Source organism: Lontra canadensis, unplaced genomic scaffold, assembly GCF_010015895.1.
Source record: "Lontra canadensis isolate GAN:19392208 unplaced genomic scaffold, GSC_riverotter_1.0 scaffold87, whole genome shotgun sequence".
In the NCBI taxonomy this organism is placed as follows: domain Eukaryota; kingdom Metazoa; phylum Chordata; class Mammalia; order Carnivora; family Mustelidae; genus Lontra; species Lontra canadensis.
This window is the reverse complement of record NW_022631081.1, coordinates 508,872-530,827: the sequence shown is the minus strand read 5'-3', so window position 1 is coordinate 530,827 and position 21,956 is coordinate 508,872. Positions and strand designations below refer to the sequence as shown.

General features: G+C 42.5%; 1 protein-coding gene and 1 long non-coding RNA gene across 3 annotated transcripts in view; one reads left to right on the top strand and one right to left on the bottom strand.

The window, feature by feature from the left end:
* GRK3 (G protein-coupled receptor kinase 3) overlaps positions 1–21,850 on the bottom strand; it is a 117,802-nt gene extending 95,952 nt beyond the window's left edge. The window contains exons 1-2 of one of the 2 annotated variants that reach the window (XM_032883264.1): positions 21,686–21,794; positions 9,198–9,340 (exon numbers count right to left, since the gene is read on the bottom strand). Coding sequence is in view for 1 of the 2 variants with exons in the window: in XM_032883263.1 (XP_032739154.1) it covers positions 21,686–21,798 (113 nt within the window). In the remaining variant the exon portion in view is untranslated. Of the gene's footprint in view, positions 1–9,197; positions 9,341–21,685 lie in introns of both variants that reach the window. The other variant, XM_032883263.1, reaches the window with a different exon arrangement.
* Positions 21,056–21,956, top strand: part of LOC116882748 — a 4,905-nt gene continuing 4,004 nt past the window's right edge. Inside the window, exon 1 of the long non-coding RNA XR_004385688.1 lies at positions 21,056–21,270. This is a non-coding gene — a long non-coding RNA (uncharacterized LOC116882748). The remainder of the gene's footprint in view (positions 21,271–21,956) is intronic.

Below are 21,956 nucleotides of genomic sequence, written 5' to 3'. Positions count from 1 at the left end.
GAATTATATTCCAAACTGTGTGATGTTACATTCCCACCAACAATGTGTGAAATCCCAGTTGCCCCAAATCCCTTGTCAACACTTTGGTTGTCAGTCTTTTCTTCTTTTAGCCACTCTGTTAGGTAGTGTAGCAGTAGCTTATTTTAATTTCCTTCTCCCTAATGAATGATTATGTTGAGTACGTTTGGACATTATTGGATTACTGGAGTGCTTACATCTTCTCCTGTAAGGTGTGCAGTGAAATCTTTTACCTACCTTTTAATTGAGTTGTCTGTCTTATGACTCAATTGTAAATTTTCTATGTCCTGGAAACAAGTCCAGTGTCAGATTTATGTGATCATAATGTTTCCTCCCAGTCCACACCCTGCCTTCATTGCCTTCATGAAGTCCTTCCAAGAGCACAAGTGTCTAGTCAAGGAGATCCAATTTATTATTTCTTTGGTGCACCACATTAAGAAATCTTTCACATCCCAAGGTCAAAAAGATTTTTAACCTAACATTTTCCTTTAGAAATTTTAAAGTTCTAGCTTTAATGGTTAGGCCTAAAATTCATTTCAGGTTACTTTTTGCGTATGATGCAAAGTAAAAGCTCAAGGTTCTTTTTTCCCCTTATAATAACTAGTTATTCCAGCATTCTTTGTTGGGGGGTGGGGGAAAGTATCCTTTCTCCACTGAATTATCCTGGCACCTTTGTTGATTCAACACTAAATCTGGGTAGGTCTGTCTCTCGGATATCCTGTTTCATTGATCTGTATGTCTACCCTTCCATCAACACTACATTGTCTTGATTGCTAGAGGTTTAGAGTTGTCTTGAAATCCAGTAATCCAACTTTGTTTTATTGCTTTTGTGGGGGTTTTGGTTTGTTTGTTCATTTTTTGGCTAACCTAGGTTCTCTGCATTCCCATTTAGGTTTTTTCCCCAGAAATTTCTTCCCAGAAAAAGCCTGACAGGGCTCTGATTTGGACTGTGCTGAATATATAAATCAGTTTAGGGGGAATTAACCTCTTAATAATATGAAGTGTACAATCTACAAATATGACATACTTCTCCATTTACTTAGGTCTTCTTTAATTTCTCTCATTGCTACATTGTAGCTCTTAGTATAGAAGTCTTACCCTTTTCTTGCAATCACTTTCTCTGCTTTTGATATCAGGATATGATTCATAAAAGGAGATGGGGATAATTCCTTTCTCCTTCATTTGCTAAAAGAGTTGGTGACTGTCAGTGTTAATTATTCCTGAAATGTTTGATAGAACTCATCAGTGAAACCATGTGAGTAGAATTTTCTTTGTGGGAAGGTTTGAAATTATACATTCTACTTCTTTCACAGATGTAGGACTACTTACATTTTCTGTTTCTTCTTGTATTAGCTTAGATAACTTGTGTCTTTTAAGTAATTTGTCCATGCCATCCAATCTGCCTAATGGTACTCAAAATAATGATTTTGAGTAAGAGAAGCCAGATCAAAAGAGAAAGACAGACAGAGACAGAGAGAACACAGTGTTTGATTATGAAGAGGCAGAAGCAAATACTGAGGGGATGATGTATATGGTAAAATAATACACATACACACATATATATTTGGTCTCTGTCTCAGTTCTTGGCAAAGAACTCCTAAAACCCTTGGAATTTCTTAATGATAGAAGTATCTTATTCATAATAAGCCCTTTTCAACCCTCCCTGAGTTAATGCTAATGGAGGTAACTCTTGGTAGGCCTGTAGACAGCTTCAGGATGGAGCTAGTTGCCAGAGGAACCAACCATGTGATTAGAGGTTTGGAAATGTTCTCCCTACCACTTGACACCTGAGAGACTAGAGATTGAGTTCAACTACCAATGACCATGATTTAATGAATCATGCCTACATAATGAAATTTGGATAAAAGTTCTAGAATGATGAGGTCTAGAGAGCTTCCAGGCTGGTGAACCCATAGATGTGCTGGGACAGAGGTACTCCTGGGAAGCCTTCCACTCCACCCCTTCCCAAGATCTTGCCCTATGTAACAGACCCTTTGAAGTTCCTGATTTATATCCTTACAATAAAATGAACCATAAGTATGCACCTTCCTGTGTTCTGGGAGTCGTTCCAGAACTATCAAACATAAGACAGGTCACAGGAACCCTCAAATTTGCAGCCAGACAGACAGTAATGCAGGTAGGACCCCATTTGCAGCTGGTATCTGAAGTGGGGCAGTCTTGTGGGACTGATTCCTTAACCTGGGAGTCTGTGCCAACTCTAGGTGGTTCACATCAAGAACTGAATCAAACTGCAGGACAGCCAATTGGTATCAGAGAAATGATAATTGTTGGACGGTGACACAATGCATGTGTTTGTTATCTTAATTTTGGTAATGGCTTCACAGGTCCAGACAAAATTTGCCAAACTGGACACCTGAAATATGTGGTTTGTTTTGTGTGAATTAAACTAAAAAAAGTTGGGTTTTCTAAAATTACATCACAAGGAGGTGGTCTGCAAAACCTTGAGTGTTGGGAATTCTCTACAACATCTGACCCTATTTCCTTAGAAAAAAAAAAAAAAAAAATTCTAGAAGGAAAAATGATGGATGGGAAGCTATAGTTCAGATAAATAAATAAATAAATAACAGGCATAATGGATGGATTTTCATTTAAAACTCGATTCAAATAAAAAGAAACATAAAAAATTGGAGAAATGTGAATATAGACCAAATATCTGGTGTTAAGTATTACTTTTTTAGCAATGGCCATGTATTACACTACATCTTTATATTTTAAGAATTCTTATCTTTCAGTGATACATATAGAAATTTGACAGATGAAATGATATATTATGTCTACATCTGCTTCAAAATAATCTAAAGGGACTTAGGTGGTATGGATGAAACAAGACTGGCTATGTGTTGATCCCACATAAAGCTGAGTAATGGCTACATCAGTTTCATTATACTATTCTCTCTGTACATGGTTAAATTTTTCATTAAATAAAGTTTTTTTAAAAAAAATCAAATTCTGGGGGCACCTGGGTGGCTCAGTGGTTTAAGGCCTCTGCCTTCTGCTCAGGTCATGATCTCAGGGTCCTGGGATCTAGCCCCGCATTGGGCTCTCTGCTCAGCAGGGAGCCTGCTTCCCCCCACCTTCTGCCTGCCTCTCTGCCTCCTTGTGATCACTCTCTTTCTCTGTCAAATAAATAAATAAATAAAATCTTTAAAAATAAATAAATAAATAAGAAGAAATCAAATTCTGGCCTCCAGAATCATGAACCATTTCTTTACATACCTCCTCATCAAAATAAGGCCGACATACTATATATAAAACCCTGTATACTGATTGGAGGCCTAATGAATTTTTTTTTTTTAATTTAATGCCAAATGTTTGGAGATACGTCAACTTTACCTGTCATGACCTCCTGGGGTTCTGCCATATAAATACAAGGTAAGTATAATAAATATATCATAATTTAAAATTTTTTTCTGCTACTAAAGTTCTTGAAAGATCTACTTTCTACTGGCCAACGACTAGGTAGGCTAAGTCATACCTGAACATCTCACTAGCAGAGAAACTACATAATATTTATGACCTAGTTAGCCAATTCCCATTCTTAAAACCCTCTATATTCTCTATGAGGTTTAAGTCTGTTTTATTCTGATGTTTAAAACAAAACGTATTTAAACAAATATCTCTAATGATATGTGACGTATCACCTAAAAAAAAAAAAGAGGGTGATAAGGTAGTTGTGAAGATAAGGCAAGATAAGAGACTGCTTTGTAAGAAGTTGGATACTAATGAGTGATTACCATTGCTGACCACCAAGAAACCCAAAAGGCAGATTTTTTAAAAGATGAGATGACTAAGCAGTCATACAAAGATTCAATTCCCCCAAAAGGAAATTGCTTTCTTTTATATGTAGTTACTAAATATTTTCCACTAACTGCTCATTAAACACCCAAAATAGAGCTACATTATCCAAAGTCACAATAAAAACTCCACCACTAGATTTAAAACCACTGCATTCTGCCAGATAGAGGCTGAAGAGGTCTGTAAAAGTATCTGGTGTGGTTTAATGTCAACTCTTCTCAAGGTTCCTTGGTTCACCAGATCTTTGGCAGGGAATTCTTACATGTAATTTGCATAACATTAAATATTCCAGCATGAGGCAATCTACAGTTAGACAATCACAACCCAATTATGCTAAATGTGAATTTAAGTTCCTTTGTATTTTTTCCTACAATATTTTGACAATCCATAACAGCTTTTTAATGCCTTTTTCTTTGCAATATATTACCTGATATTAAAGTGACAGTAAAACATAACTTGAATGTCACTGGTCAGAAAAAAAACCATCAACTTAACAAAAGTTGTCCCTGGAGAGATACAATTAGAAGGATGAACACATTTACGGGGTCAGCAGCTTACCTAATCAAAGCTACTAAAACCTCAGGATTTAAACCGTCCCTTCAAATCGGTTACAATGATCATGTTGGAATCCATTCACCTCCATTCTCCAGAATACTTCTGAACCAGCAACAGCACAGGGGCAGCGTCATTCTATGGCTAAGCATGGGAGGAGGGATTGAGGCCAGGGGGGTCTCCAGCCGGGGTTAGAGCATCATCCTTGTTTCCAAGAGCAATTTTCCAAGCCATTATCTCATTTACAAGATTCCAAGGGCCTCTCATTTCGCCCACCATCCGAACTCCTTAGCGTGTTACAGAGAACATTTCCAAAGGGGCCCCGACCCACCTCATCAACCACATCTGGCCACTGTCTTTCTCACGGAGCAGCCATGCTTGATTCTTGTCACCGCTCAATGATTCTGTAAATGCCATTCCTCCTACTGTCTCCTTTATACCTGCAAACCTCCTGCCTATCCTCCAGGATCCAGGTCGGGTCACAGACACCGCGACGCCTTCCCCAACTCTTCGTCAACTCTTGCAGCGGTAAGTCGCTTGGATTTCCCCTGCATGTCCTGTGGCATGTGTCCTGTGGCATGTCCTTCACGTCCTGCTGTACCACTTGCCCCAGTGTCCGATCAATATCTATGTATTTCCATGCTCTTGGGGAGGAAAAGCAATGCATTCATATGTTCATGTAATCATTCATTCATTCATTCTAAAGGCATGAATCGAATCCTTTCTGTGAGACAGCCAGCCACTGTGGGTGACACCAGGGATACACACGGGGAATCTTCCCTTGTCTCTGCCCCGGAGGAGCCCTTGTCTACAGGGGCGACAGAGGAATAAACAGGAAGCCCCAAGCCAATGTGGCAAGTAAGCTTCAATGGGGCTGCAGAACCCAGCCAAGTGAAGCATAGATCCTGAGGGACCACTGGCAAAGACGAAATGAGAGAGGGAACAGTGGAACCACTCGAGAAGGATCTTATAAGTCATGGCAGCCTGTACCAAATAATTGAACCAAACGGACAGAGGACAGCCGCAATTAGACACACACGCGCGCGCCTGCGCAAGCGCGCCCCAGATCACAAAAAGCTTCCTCTTTTAGACTCATTTATTTTTCTAACCATGTGAAAAACATACCTTCATTACCACCCGTAAGATTAATGTCAGCTTTTCACGGCTTTTGTAAAGCAAACGCTTCCTTTCCAAGGACTGACAGATGATATTCTGTTTCTACCACTGGTAAAAACGCTGAGTCACTGGACACAAGTCGCCTGTACTTCCTCGTTCCCTGAACGCCACCCAGACCTACCGTCCCCGGCTCTTCCCTCAAACGACGTGAACCAGTCTGGGACCTCAGGGCACAAGCGCGTCTAGTCTGGGCAAACAGATTCACAAACTAAAATACACTCCTCAGGAGATCAGCCAGTTTAATTTTTCTTTGACCTGTCTTTCAGTTTGGTATATGGTACCTACTGTCCTATGAGAACGCAGCGTGATCATATCCTCATATCCACTGGTCTTCTCCTTTGGAGTTTGCAGGTTTGAGGGTTGCTTACAAGAACCCTTTATTATACTCCACAGTTAAAAAAAAATACATTCTCTCATATTTTTAATATTCTTATGATCATCTCACTGAACACTCTGGCAATTTATTTTTTTTTGTACAATGGAGAGGGATTATAGATTTGATAGCCAGTAATAACACACCATTCTCTCCCCAACAGACACAAAATGTCACCTTTATTCATAAACCAAATTCACATATATTAATTGTGCATGTATACACACACACACACACACGCACACACGGCTTTGTGTATGGGGGCTAGGGTTGTGTGTCTGTGCCTACATCAAAACCACAGTTGTAACTGCTACAGCAATGTTTCCTTTTGATGGAGCAGATTCCCCGTTGTTGCATTTTTTCAAAATGGGGTTGGTTATCTTTGCCCATTCTTCTCTTCTAGATGAGGAGAAATTGACTCTGAAGTTCCTTGAAACTCTCATTTGGATTTTGATTCAACTGCCTTGGATTTAAAGACTTCTTTTGAAGAGAACGGATATCTTCCCAAATATCAGTCTTCAAATGGTCTTCCTTCCTATCAAAGGGTCTTCCTTCCTATCTAGAACCATCCTGTAGCTCTTCATTTATCCAGGTTATCTTGGTCTTTTTTTATTTTTTTATTTTTTTTAGATTTTTCTACTTATTTATTTGAAAGGGAGAGAGAGCACAACCAAGGTGGGGGAGGCAGAGAGAACGGGAGAAGCAGGCTCCCCATTGAGCAGGGAGCCTGATATGGAATTCGATCCCAGGACCCCGGGATCATGACCTGAGCCTAAGGCAGACACTCAACTGACCAAACCACCCAGGTGCCCCCAGGTTATCTTGGTCTTAATAAAGTTTTGTTTTTCTCCATACTGGGTCTTGTCAGTAATTATGGTAGTTAGTGAGTTCTGGTTTAGAGCAACACATTGGAAAGCACTTATTTTAAAATAATTATTTTGAAATGTTTTGACAAATTAATATTCAAATAATTTAAAAATAGAAAGCTGTTAAAGTCATTTCAGTAAGAGAGACTTCGCATCACAGAGTTTCATTAGGTGCTGGAAGGATGCTTATAGGGTAGATCATCGTAAACGGCAAGGGTTATTACGTTTTTCCTACTAAATTTAAAATAGCAGAGCTATGATTTAAATGAGAGTCATGAAGTTCTGTGCAGTCTTTTGCACTCAGGGTGGGTGGTGGTGGTAAATGGATATCGTTTTCTAAGGTTTCATTTCTTACTATGCTTTCTCTCTTAGAAAAATCCTTCTTGTGTGTGTGTGTTTTTTTTCCCCTTCATCATTTGTCAGGTCAACAGGTCGTAAATCTGTCCACACCACTTGGATTAGTCAGGACTCTGGCTACAAGTGAACGGACTAAAACCCTACCCACATCTTTGCGATCCGTGTCATCAAGTCTCTTTCTGAGTCACCTACTGCGGTTTCCAAAAAGCACATGGTCCTCCCCATGCCCCCTGCCTCAGCTAAGTTGTTGGAGACACAGTCCGTCTTGCATCTGTGTGCATGCTCCCACGGGAGTTTATATCCTAAGTGCTCTTACCCTGACACGGGGTCAGCTGAGGTTCCCAGCAGCCCTGCAAGCTTTCAGTGGTGATCCTCCCTTCTTGTCAGCTACTTTGTTGCTTTTAAACATTATGCTAAACATGGTCAAACGTACAAAAGAGTATAGTATAGCGAGCCCCTCGTAACTGGCCTTCAATGCCTCCTAAACAGTGGTCAAGGTTTTTAGTCTGCTGCTTTTAACCTCACCCGGACTTTTCCTTCAGTTTTCTTTTAAACACTTCATATATTTATTTTGACAGAGTGAGAGAGAGAGCACAAACGGGCAGGGGGTTGGGGGAGAGGGAGCAGCAGGCTCCCTGCTGAGCAAGGAGCCTGACGAGGGGCTCAATCCCAGGACCCTAGGATCATGACCTGAGCCGAAGGCAGGCGCTTAACCGACTGAACCACCTAGGTGTCCCATTCCCTCAGTTTTTAAAGTATTTTAAAGCTTGAAACCACTGACTGCATGTTATTCTACACTTACTACTGCAGTTTGCATTTCTAAAGATTAGGGATACTTTCCTTACATAAACACAATCTATTATGACTCTCCAACACCCCCCCCCCAAATAATAACCCCTGAAGATCTACTACCCAGTTTCCATTCAAATGTCTATAATTCTTTCAGAGGTGTCTTTTGAGCCAGGATCTGATCTAATCTAATCAAGATCACACATTCATTGGCCTGTTCTCTCTCTTCAATCTGTTGTAATCCAGAGCTTTCCCCTCTCTCCACCACCCACTTGTTATCGTCACACCAGTGGCTTACTGAGGACACCAAGACAGCGGTCTGGAGGAGGGTTCCCATTCTGGATTTATCTGTTGGCTTCCTCCTAAAACCTAACTGTTCCTCTAGCTCCGTATTTCCTGTAAGCTCAACCTTTACCTCTAAAGACTGTATTATATTCAAGTTCAACGTCTGGGAATGAGAATGTCCTTGGTACTACATGGTCTTGGTATTTCATATTGCCTCACCTAAGAAGGTACATAGGCATTTTTTCTTAGTGATGTGAAAATTACTTAGAAAACAGTTGGTGACAGTCTGAATTCTCCTTTTCAAATTCCCCATGACATTTCATTTAATGGGTTCATACTCTGATGACCTTTGCCTACATCAACACTTTCATTAAGAGTTGCAAAATGAGGGCGCCTGGGTGGTTCAGTTGGTTAAGTGACTGCCTTCAGCTCAGGTCATGATCCTGGAGTCCTGGGATTGAGTCTCGCATCAGGCTCTCTGCTCAGCAGGGAGTCTGCTGCTACCTCTGACTCTCCCCCTACTCATGCTCTCTCTCTCTCTCCCTCTCATTCTTTCTCTCTCTCAAATAAATAAAATCTCAAAAAAAAAAAAATCCTTTAAAAAAAAAAAAGAGGGGCGCCTGGGTGGCTCAGTGGGTTAAAGCCTCTGCCTTGGGCTCAGGTCATGATCCCAGGGTCCTGGGCTCTCTGCTCAGCAAGGAGCCTGTTTCCCCCTCTCTCTGCCTGCCTCTCTGCCTACTCGTGATCTCTGTCTGTCAAATAAATAAACAAAATCTTTAAAAAATAAATAAAAAATTTTAAAAAAGAGTTGCAAAATGATGACTCTTCTATCTCCATCATTCCTGCCAAATGCATTTGCTGCACTTCTTCTGTGAGGAAGAATTATGTCCCATCAAGGAGGACTTTCTGATCATCCTCAGATACACCTCTTACAGGAAAAGTAAGAAAAGTGTGAAATTCTTTACCTTTTTGATTGTCAGTTCTCAGGGATGAAGTTAGTAGCATATTTTCACTGCCAGTGGTGATGGGTAAGATGTTCTGTTTTGATCTGTGCTGTCTGGGGCTCTCCCTTTCGGATACCATGGATGTATTTAGCTTTATACTGACACTGTAAAAAAAAAAACTACCTCAAACTTGGGGGCTTCAAACAACAGAAGCATATCATCTCACAGATCTGCAGGTCAGAAGTCTGGATGGGGTCTTGCTCAGTTAAGGTCAAAGTGCTGGCCCAGCTTTGTTCCTAGTGGAGGCTCTAGGGGAGCACGCATCTCCTTATGTTTGTGAGCTCCGAGAAGCCACCCATATTCCTAGGTCTGTGACCCCATTGTACCGCCAAAGCTGGCTAATGGCAGACATTCCTTCTCATGCTGCCTCGCTTGGACTCTGACTCGCCTTGCTTCCTTGCAGTGGTTCTGGGCACAGCTGGGTAACTCAGGATAATAATCGTAGGTTAATAATCTCTTATTGTAAAGTCTGCACACCAGCTGCCTGAATTGCATCTGCATTCCTTAATACTTTCTTGCCATGTAACGTTCACATACTCACACGTTCTGGGGACTAGGTTGTGGACATTTAAGAGTGGGGAGGCTATTCTTCTGCCCACCACAAAGGTTTGAATATAACCGAGAATTTTCATCAACCGCAGCCATATTCTTTTGATAGTCACACTGTCCTGCCTTTGGCCAGTGGGGACCCCTTCTTCTTGCCCCTGTACTAGTTAGATCTGGTACCCACCCCAACTCTTAAATGGCTCCTTTTCCTGATACAACAGGTAACAGAAGCTCTAGGCTCTTCTTGCCCAGGCCCTGCCCACACCCAGAGGCAGGTGTGTTTGTGAAGGGTACTCACGGCGAGGGGACAGCAGTTGTCTCTCGCGCTTTCCCATGCCTGCAGCTGAGACATACATATATGTGATCAGACCCCCCTCCTCAAAAAAAATCATGAATTTAAAATGACTTTCCAATTCAAATTTAACCAGGGTTTTTACTTAGCTCTTGTCTTGTACTCCTGCATCTCTTCATTTACATTTAAAATCTTGGTTCTTATTACCGGCTGTATTTATATAGTCTGAATGAAATTATTTTAAACTAACAATAACAGTAACACTTCTGAATACAGCCCTATTTATCCTTAAAACATACAGGACCATATTTGGCATCACCTCATAAAACTGAAAACGTCCCTGTCTTACGTCTGGGGTCAAATCTACAGGCCCAAACATACCCAGGTCAGCACGCTCACTGCCAAGGCGCTTGTGATTACGAACACAGGGTAAAGCAAACAATGGTTTTATGATGCATCATACAGCAATTCAAAAGACTGAAAAGCCTCTCCACATTACCAACAAGGACAAGCTGAACATGTCTCAGTAGGTACAGAGGGCAAGTTGAAAAGGGACTCACTACTGTACCCCTGACAAACACAACCCCATCCCAGGATGATGTCAACAACCTTTCTGTGTGAAGGTTAAATGTGCAACCTAGTTCATCAATTTCCTATCACCACTTAGAACGTTCTGCTAACAAGGTTAACATGAAAAATCCTTTATGTGGCTAGAATAAACAGTCAAGTAGGTTCAAGCCAAGGATATGCATGTACCTGCTGATGGGCAGAGAGAGAATTTTGCTTTTTGTTTTTTAACATAAGAGTAACTGAGAAATTATAAAAACCTGTCTGGGGTCAGGAAACATTAAGAAACTCTCATATGCAGCTTTTCTCAATTTATAACATGGCCATCATTAATGATAACTATATTACTGGACATGAAATTTATGACATCTTATCTTTTAAGGAATTATTCATGTATTTATTATTAAATCAACATCTCCAATGAAATTACATGTGAGCTCCTGGAGTACCTTATCAGATCCCTAGAGTTGATAACCCTTACTGGGTGAAGACAATTCATTTTCAAAGATTTTATTTATTTATTTATTTGTTAGAGAGAGAGAGAGTGAACAGAAGTAGGAGGAACGGTAGGCAGAGGGAAAGGGGTAAGCAGGCTCCCCACTCAGCAGGGAGCCCGATGTGGGACAGGATCCCAGGACCCTGAGATCATGACCTGAGCAGAAGGCAGACTAAGCCACCCAGGCGTCCCGACAATTCATTTTCATACTGTGTTGGTAATATCTGAAATTGACACTGTTCTAAGAATCTTCTTTTCTTAGATGATTCATATGGCAAAAGATAGTCTGTAGGTGTCTATTAAAAGGCAGAGTTTTGAGCCCTTTGCTATCAAGGTGATCCTGAGCAATTAGTTTCTCTCTGAACCTGAATTTCCTCCTTCTAAAGGAGATGATGAGTACTGTAGAGCCATTTCCAAGAATCTGAAAATAAGGAAGAAAGTCTGCCCTCTGAGAGTAAAAATGTTAAATCAATAAGTAACACAAAGGGCAGAGAAATGCCAGACTTTTCCGGGGCTGGCTATCCCTGGCTGTGGCTTCAGTCACTGTATTACCAGAACCAGAGGAGATCTGCCCCACAGTGAGAACAGGAAGGACAGGTCATCACAGAAGCCGTCACTGCCAGGGAATTCAAGTACTGCACAGCCGGCATAAGGCCACCCCGTGGAGAAGGGACTTGGTTCCAGCTACTGAAACTGATGAGTCTCAGGCTAGACCCTTCTGACCCCTCAAGCCACAAGCCCGTGCGGGCTGCACTACCTTTTGCAGAACAGTACATTTCCACGAGGGAAACCCCCAGGACAGAATGCTCTGGTCACACAGCCTTCAGGCATCTGGGCTCCTGGGGGATTAGTGCTGAGCATAAAGTATCAATTTGATATTCTAGTTAGTTTGACTTTTCAGATGGATCTACTAGGTGAATTAGTGCACTGTGGGGGAGTGGGAGCCTCTAGCTTCATCAGATCCTCAAAAGGGTCTTTAACTATAAAGAACCACTGGGCAAGAGGGAAAACATGGGTTAGCCAGGCAGACTGGGCTGATTGACATGCATTTTTACTGTAAGACACAGATGTGCTCAATGCAGTGAGCCTAGTTTCTGGGCCTGAATGGCTGAGGGCCGTCCCAGAGACCTCAGGAAAGACACTTGTGTCTAAGGAGACAGCCCAAATCGAAAAAGCTCTGGAGCATTTTCTTTTTCTTTTTCAAATTTCTACCTAATATAGAGAATAATCGTAAAAACTAAAAACAGAATATACATGTAAAAATATAAAGCACTGCATACAAGTATTAGTGAGGTTTTTTCTTTTTACTCTCAAGCAAATCTATCAAATAAATATGAAATAAATGATCAGATGTCGCTATAGACACATACAGATCTAAACATTAAGTCCAACAAGTGGATCGCCATCGTGATCATTTCAGTATTGACCCAAGTCACGCCCCCGTCCTGGAGAGAGCTTCCAAAGAGGAGAAGGCTGGAATCACTGAGGCATTTCCAAAGAGTCTTACTGTTTTTGTCTGTTGCACCGTCACAGACCCTACCCCTAGATCCCTAGATGGTCATGAGATAACCACAGACCACAGCGCTTGACCTCAAACTCTAATCTCACATGAAGGATTTCTACCATCTACCTCATTAAACTTTTCCAGCACAAAATGGCCAGGAAAACATAAGCTTTTCTTACAGCACAACCTGATCTTTTTTTTTTTTTTTTTTAATAATTTGAACACCCGTTCCCCAATAAGAAGGGCCCTTTACTGAAAAGACAGAGACACAGAGACACTGGCTGGTTTTCCTTATGGAATAAAAAAACCAAGCAAATGATTGAACCCTAAGAAATCCATGACCACAAAAACTGTCACACTTCTTTGGGGGATGGGGCGTGGGGGAGATCATGAACCTAAGTATATCCGCTCTCATGCATGACTTAGAAACTGCTAATGTGCAGAAAACACCTTCCCCTTCTAGACCAGTTCTAGTTGTGACATTCTGCATAAATAATCAGCTTTCCTCTACTGCTGGTGGCAACCAAAGAGAAGGAAGCAAGTCCTAAATGGAGCACAGAAGACAGCACAAAAGCTTTACACTCTATTCTATATTTAATGTCAGGAGGACAAGAGCCACCACGTAATTAGGGTGTCGTTATAAGAAAAGAAATAGTAAACACAGTTAAGGGAAGAAGGAAAGATAAATATGAAAATCCCTTGACCTTGCCTGTTGGGGTTAGTTCTGCTTCTAAATGGCGTCTGGGCACCTCGCCTACCACCCCCTCCCAATCAAATAGCAAAAGTCTCGTGTCTTTAAAAGAAGATACATCTGAAATGTCATCTCAGCTTTAGAACATTCACAATGCAAAATGAAAGCCTGCAGGACTCAACAGCTGTGTAAATGCCTTCCCATCTAAGTCCGAGTTCATTTTTAACTTAAGCCCTTATCAAATGCAATGCAGATACAGAACATTTAGAGTAACCTGAAAATACAACCAGAGTGATCTTTCTAGGGAGATAACAAAGAGCAATGGACTGACTTCATGACACAAAGCACAAATACCAAGAGTCTGTTCTACAGTCCAGTTTCACTGCTGAGCACGCAGACTCTCACTGCTTTCCCCGGCAAACTCCTAATGGAGTTGTAGGTGTAAGTTTTTGAATATATGAAACATAAGCCCTAACATCCTCAGAAAAAGACTCTTGCAGCATAATTAAAGCTCATTCTCTTCCTAAAATATTTTAGCCTATACTTATCTAAGATGTATACAGGGCCTGGAACTTACTTTAGCCCTTGGCAAGTGGCAGTCACTGTCATAATACACATGTGACCCATCCCAGCTTCCAAATTCGGACTTAGTGGAAATGTTAATCCCCTAATCAAACGCACGTAATGAATGTTAAATCACTGGAGGAACCAAAAATGTCCTCCCCATAACAGAACTTTAGAGGGACTCACACATACACTTGAAATAAGATTTTTCGCTAGTTTTGCCATCACCGAATTAATTATAGTAATTTTACAGGTATCTTTGTAAACTTTAGTATTCTCATTTAGCCAGGTAATGTTCAGACTGATAAGCAGAGATTACAAAGAGCACCTGCAGACTTCAGCTAGATTTGGGTAGTGACTAAAGGAATGGGGAGGGGGGCAACTTCCCAGTAAAGTCACTGTGGGATAACAGAGCTGCCTTCAGATACTGGAAAACCTGTCCTTTTTACAGGGGATTAAACTTGTTTTGCATAACCACAAAGGACAGCAAAAGATCAGCTCACAGAATGAACTGCAAAAGAGATTTCTAACACCACAGAGCTTCCAAAGATGTTCCTCAAAGATGACCCTGCCTGATGTCAGACAGGGACGTCACCCATTCAATGCATGACTGAACTGGATGCCCTCCAAGATCTTTTCAAACATGAGATACTACAAAGCTATGTTATTAACATGCAATCTCTTACTGTCTAAGGAACACTGAAATGAATCACCTTATGCTCAACACACTGAAGCTAGCTGCTTTTAGGCTATGATTTTTGGTTCATTTTACTAAAGCAAAGACCTCTAAAGGAGGAGTTAACTCTTCTAATTGCTTAGTTATCTGTATTTAAGAGTAGCATGCTTATTAGTGCTATGTACTAAGGCCAACATAGACCAGAGCCTGATGGATAGATGATAGATTAATGGAAAGATGGATGGATCAGGGTGGGGTGGGGGGGATAGATGGATGGATGGATGGATGGATGGATGGAAGGATGGAAGGAAAGAAGGACAGACGGACAGATGGACAGATGGATGGATGAATTGAAGAAAGAAAGGATGGAAGTATGGAAGGATGGATGGACCAAAGGAAGGAAGAATAGATGGAAGGATGAGTGGATGAAAGGATGGATGGATGGATGGATGGATGGATGGATGGGTGGAAGAATGGATGGAGGGGGATGGAAGGAAGAAAAAGAGGATGATAGAGGAGGGAAATAGGGGAAGGAGGGAAAAAAGAAAGAAAAAGAACTGAGTGAGGCATCATGTGTATAAGGTTCTTGACACACAGTACCACCACAAAGCTAGAGGGAGAAAACTTGGAAGAAATCTAGGAAACTCACTTACTTATGTGTCTAAGGGTCAACAATTGCTCTTTGCTGCCTTGGCCAACAAACCAACTTTTCAGAAGTCCTGTCTCCCAAGCTTGCCTCCTCAGAGCACATGACCCAGCGGGTTCCACACAATGCTGCTTTATATCTACTACTATTATGTACTTTCTTAAGGTGCCACATTTCATGCTACATATAATCCCTTCAGCAACTACCTGTGGTGTAAATAAAAGAAAAATCACCCTTTAATATTTCATCCACTCTTCTTCTGAGTTACCAATGTTTGCAATTAATGTTCTCTCTTGTTTACAACTATACTGGATGGATAAAAAAATGCTCACAAGAGACAAATGGGGGGAGGGCATTTTGTGATCAGAAATGAAAAGATACATCTTGTACAGACAGAATTTAAGTGACTTACCTAGGGCCCTTGGCAAGCTGCCAGTAGAATCAGGTCCATAGTTCCTGGTTCCTGATCTAGAACTTTATCATAGTAGGGCAGGTAGTAGAGAGGACCCAGGGATGTAACAGGTGACCTCCAAGTTCACCAAGGATGAAGCTCTGGCCTAGGGACTTTCATATAATTACCACTTCCTACTCCTGAGACCCCGGAAGCAGGAAATGGCAGCAAACAAGAGCACAGGTCCAAGGCTGGGTCAAGGCTGACAGCCACAAAACACCAATCACAGAGTAAATGAACAGTAAAGTAATATTCACTGTCCTCTCTATATACCGCCCTATATAGAAAGTTCTACAGTCTGCAGATGGTCCATGCTGAAGCACAGATGACCCAGGAGAAGACTTCCAAAATTAGAGGAAACATTTACAAGCTATGAGAAGCCAAGGTATTACTTCTCCCCCTGCATTTTATTTTAGACCCACAAAGCAGTCAAGAAAGGCCCAGGGGTTGTAAGTGCTGATCAATGGCAAAAATAGAAAAGGATAAAGACGTGAGAAACAGTAGGAGCAGAAGCAGGTCCAGAGACATCCAGCCTAGTTAGCACGGAAGTTTCTAAACACACAAATGATTTCTCGATGACGGAGTGTAAGTTGCCTGGCCCATGGTCTCCATTCCCTCACTGCCAACATCCAAAGAAGGATAAGGACAGAGGAGACCATCCCACACACACAACCCGTTTGCATCAAAATTTTCAGCATTCCTCAAACACTCGGAGTATTAACAAAGGAGGATTGTTGTGATTGAGAAAGTGATTTTTTTTATTGCAGATAAAGTAAAAAATATTGTTTCACCCCTTTACCCTTTTCCCCAAGATGGAAATTTCTGGGTAGAGGGGAGGGGGAAGACAGGGGCTGCTCTTTTTTCCAAATAATAACACACATAGAAATCCTGTTTGGGGTGAGAGGGGCAGGGAGGGGTACTGAGGCAGTCTGTTCTACAAATTTCTCAGAGGCAAAGTTGCACTTCTTGTGTCAAACAGAACAGGCATTTAACCCTCGAGCTCCTCATGGGAAATAAGGAAGAAACTGCTTATTCACTTAGTCATAATTACCGCCTTCCCAGGTCCCAGAGGAATGGCTGTTCTCTGTCAGTCTCTGAGGACGGTCCTGACTTTTTCAGATGCTGCACCAGCAGCTCATCGACATAGCCCATAAAATATATTTTCCCCAAATGCAGAAGTATCACTGTGTTGTCTGTTCCTTGCAAAAGAAGAGATGAGGGTTGCTCCTTATTCCTGCTGGCCCCATGGCACAGAAAGGAGGCAAGAACCCAGATTCTGGGTAATCAGGGCTTGACTACACCTTGGCTGCTTTTTGGCTGTCACCTGGGTAGAGGCTGCCACTACTTACCAGGCAGCACACTGGTGGGTCACAAATGGCACTCGTTCTGCAAAGTGCCCTGGGAGAGGGCAAGCTCTCCGTACATGATAGTTGTTCTAGTCCTAGTTCATGGAAGTAAAACTTGTCTTTCCTTATCAGGGCTGCAGGGACCCCAAGCATCCTGCTCTCCACAACTTTGAGTTTCCTACTCTGCTTTGCCACCCACTGTCAGATAAAGACCTACACTTCCCTGCTTCGAGCCCTGACGCCCTATCCAACAGCCCCAGTCTTGTCCAAACACATGTTGGACAAAGCCAAATTGAGCATGCTGAAAGGCACCATTAAGACACTGCCTCTAAGAACACATTGCATCTACAAACCAGGGCTGCCTGAACCGCAGAGACCCCCTGGGCTCTAGATTCAAAACATTTCACAATGTTTTAGGCAGCTAGTTCTAGGTCCAAAGCTGATTGCACTGAAACATCTATTTCTAAGAACTGACAACTATGCACAGCACTGGAGTCTTCAAGTCACTGGCACAAATTGACTCTGAACCAAGAATGAAATAATAACAAAAAGGTCAGAACAAATTATATTCTGAATGTGTGTACCTCAGTGGAAAAGAGGAAAGAACACTGCCACCGTTTTATACATAGAAATACTCCTCCCAACCACAAAGAACACTTTTTTTCCTGACTGTTCATTCTTTCATCATTTACTTTTCAAGTTCAAAGCTAGGGGGCAATGGGACATAGAATCCCCTACAATCAGATTTGACTAGCTCAGAGCCACCAACCACCACTCACAGATTGGAGTTAGGGAACTTACTGAAGAAACTCCACTCCCACAAAAGAAGGAAACGAAGTTACTTTTCAAGATCAATTCCACTTGATAGTTTTACAAATAGGAAGTACACTATTACCATGTTACTATGGATACTATGGCTAGATAGCTCCTCAAAGGGAATAACTAACAAATCATTGTAAAAACACTTGGCAAACATGAGTTCTATGATGATAAAATCATGAAAGCCATCCCAATACCACTTGTCTGTGGTCAAACAGAATCTTCAAGAAACTGCACTTGAAAGTAAACATCTTTCTTGAACCAATTGTGTATTTCCCACCAGACTGCACAAGCCCCTTGAAGGACAAGGCTGTGGTCAGGTCCATCATGGCATCCCCAGGCCTGGCTCGGAGAAACAGCTCTACAACCACCTACGGAAGTCATGTAATAAAAGGTGTCCCAGATGGCCTTAAGGATATTCTAAATACTCCAGGTAAGTTGCAAAGAATCCCACAAATGTTGTTTTCAGAACGTCCTGTCATACTGTATGAATACTTTTAAAGGACAAGCTTTGCAATTAATGATTCAAGATTGTCAATGTCCCCTACAGGGACATAAGATGCAGGTGATGGGTCAAGTTCATGTTACTCAACATCTTTCAACTATGTGTGACTCCAAGCCAACCAAATTTCATTCTGTTTGGAAAAGATTGAGAAGTAACAAGCCTCAAGTACACGTGGTCTCGATGATCCACGGCTTTAAGATGTTGACCCTCTGTGGGTCTTTGCTTATGGATTAGCCTCTATTAAATGAAAGGACGTCTTCCCTCACATGGCGTAGGGTAACGGGCATGAACATCTGAATGCTCATGTTTCTAACTGGATCTGCACAATGAACCCATGGGTCACGGGTTAGTATTCCCAACAGATCCCATTATCAGCTACATTAGCTCAACAAATGTTTCAGTAAACTGAAGCAGCTATGTAATCAGCTGTTAGAGATTTACACTCATCAGTTCGTTAATTAAATAATGTGTCAACATAACAAAATGGTTGCCTCTCGCTATCTCAGAGGAGCGAAATCGCCCCGGGGCGGAATGTTCCATCTTCTGAGAGTCTCCTGTAGATAGGCAGGGGATGGCAGACCCAGCGTTTCATTAAAATTAGCTAGAGATTATGTAGTCCTGTTGCTTTTCTGCTAAAAATCTATGTTAAGAGGCAAAGCAACTAAAAGGAGGAAGCATATAGCATATACTCCAGTGATTTTGAATAATCAGACTGGAAAGAAATCGTCACTTGGGATGGGCCAATGACAAGTGTTATGCTCCTCATTCAGATACTAAAAATACAAATCTAAACATCTTTTTCAAGAACACCAAACACTAGGTGATCACAAGGTTCACTCCAAAATGCAGCTGAAATAGAAACTCTTATCAGAACCTAATTAACCAGGATCCTTTACCAGCAAGGCGAATCATAGTAGTCTTGCCAGCCGATATGAAAATTAACTTTCTTACCATATTGACAAATCCCCCCAACCACCACCCCTGCCCCAAAATCCAGCAGGCAGGCCACTACCTGCTATCCGCCGTAGATAAAAATCTTCGAGATGTTTTACTTGAAAATCTCAATGTGACACAATCCTAACAGAGCAGCACGAGGAGTAGCTGTTACTATGTTAACGGTCACGTTACAAAACTAAAACCGAAGCCACTGAGATAAATACAAAACAAATTAGAATCCTTGGAGGAGGCGCCAATAACCTAATTTAAGAATCTATTAAAAAAAAAAAGGCAACAGAATAATAATTACTAAGCGCTGTTTCTTAAAATTACTCTCCTCTTAATATTTCTCAATTCTAAAATGTCATGAGAAATATGTTCACCATCTTCCAGTTCTGCCTTAACAGAAAGCATTACCAAAGAACACCACTGAAAAACAAAGGCATTCATACAAGGAAGTGAATATCCTAAAGATATAAGTATGTTCTCAAGAGTGACACTAAAAAAGCAGAAGTCATATTAAGTTAAAAACACGAAAAAAAAGAACAGAAGTTCCTAATTTTAATATTACATATCACCCCCCCAAAACTGCCGATGAGTTAAGATCTGTCGATTTTACAGAGAAAGACTATATATTTAGGACTCCCTGCCGTTTATGAAGAGTAGAAAAGGCGAAAGGAAGAAAAGGAATTAAGCATTGAATAGAACATTCATAAAAATGCAGTTTTTTAAAAATGAAATTCAGGTTGGGTTTGGGGGTTCTTGTTTTACGTAGCTTCCGATTTGCCAGAAATTTCAAACAGCACTGATTTTCAGTGAGCTTCATTCCGATATGTTAGACTCTGGAATCTGAGCGTTAATTTCACAACCCTCCAAAAGGTCTGTACTCTTCCTTGATTTTCCCTGGTTGACATTCTTTATCAAAGAGCACATCCTGCAAACCCAACAAGATGCATGGGGCTAACAAAAAGGGCAGGCAAGACAGAAATACCTAGCACGCATTTACTTACACAATTTGGCTTTTCACAACAACTGACTGAAAGGGACTGATATTTTCTGTCTTAGGGCTCAGTGTCATGAATGGACTTGTAAGAATCATCAGGAGATCACTTAGAATTAAAAGAAAGATTTTTTTCTCTTATGTCAAGGTAACAATTTAAGCAATCTTGGGTGTATAGTGCTTGAAACACTAACGCTTTCAACGGAGAACAGCTTTGGTTTAGACTCTAATATTTTACAAAACTGCATGGTTTCCGATTCACCATACAGAAGATGCCGTCCTTTATCAACAATTCTACCAAAAGCTAGTTAGCACATTCACTGTACAACTCATGATGGTGTTAATTAGAAAAGAAGCTAAGGGGGAAAAAAATCAAACCCTAATCCTTTGATACACTGTTTGAAACTCTATTAATCTGATGAACGGTCTTTTCTAGGCTGGTGCCAATGACATGAACCACTGAAGTCTTTAACTAGTTCCATCCATAATAAATCATGTGCGATATAAAATCACAACTTGGTATAGCCCTCACCAAACCCCTCGACAATTCAGTCGGGCCCTTCTCTGGTCTTTTAAACAACAAATTCCTGTCTGGAATCAATCAACCAACGTGCATTTAAAGTGAATCCCATTTCAACCTTTTAATAAAGTACCACCAGGGGATCTGCAAGTTAGGGAAAGCCGCTTAGCAGCAAAAAGAAAACTGTGTGGGTCACAAGCCACTCATCACTGCCTGGGGGCACAAAAGAGGAAAGCAAAGGATAAGCTGAGTAGAACGGACCTCAGGAAGAGTAAGCACGGAAAACTGGGCTTTAAGTACCTGGGACAAAAGGCAAGGAGCCTGCACTCCCCAGCCAAGGAACCCACGGTGAGCTGAGGAGAGGACGCAGTTGGCAAAAAGGGGCAGCAGGAACCAAAGAAGAAACGACCAGAATGCAGACCAGGGGAGCCAGAGGCACGGGGCAGAAGGGGCCCATAAGGATGGAGCTGGAGGGGTGACAGAGAAGGGGCAAAAGGGACAGGGATGCGGCTCGAAGAGGAGGCACGGGGCAGGAGGGAGCCATGGCAGAGGAGCACTGACGACCCTAGGGATGGGACTGGACCCAGAGACTGAGATGGGACAGGAAGGAGCGACAGGGATGGAGCTGGTCCAGCCAAGTCACAACCACATCCCGGCAGCCCGTTGCTGGGGCGCTCCTGCGCTCCCGGCGCTGCGCTGGGCACTCTGGGGCGCTCTCAGCTGGAGTCCCCCCAGCAGCCCTCTGAGGCCCATTTCAGAGACAGAAACGGCGAGGCCGGTTGGTGGGGAACGGCAGAGGCAGAGCGCCGGACCCTCCCGGACGCAGGGGGTCGCTGGCGGCCGCGGGGGACGGTGGCGCGGGGGGCGGCGCGGGCCCCGGCGGCCGGTACCTGGGCTCCGGCAGCACGATCTTCTTGCTGGCGCGGGCGGCCGGGGTCGCCTTGCTCTTCTCCATCGCCATCAGGTAGCTGACATCGGCCAGCACGGCCTCGAGGTCCGCCATGTTGGCGAGCGGCGGCGGCGGCGGCGGCGGCGGCGGCGGCTCCTCGGGACCCGGACGGGACGCGCTCCCGCCGCCGCCGCCCGCCGCGCCCCGACGTGGGGGGGCCGCCCCGGGGCAGCCCCCCCGCGCGCTCCCGCCCGCGCGCCCCCGCGCCCCGT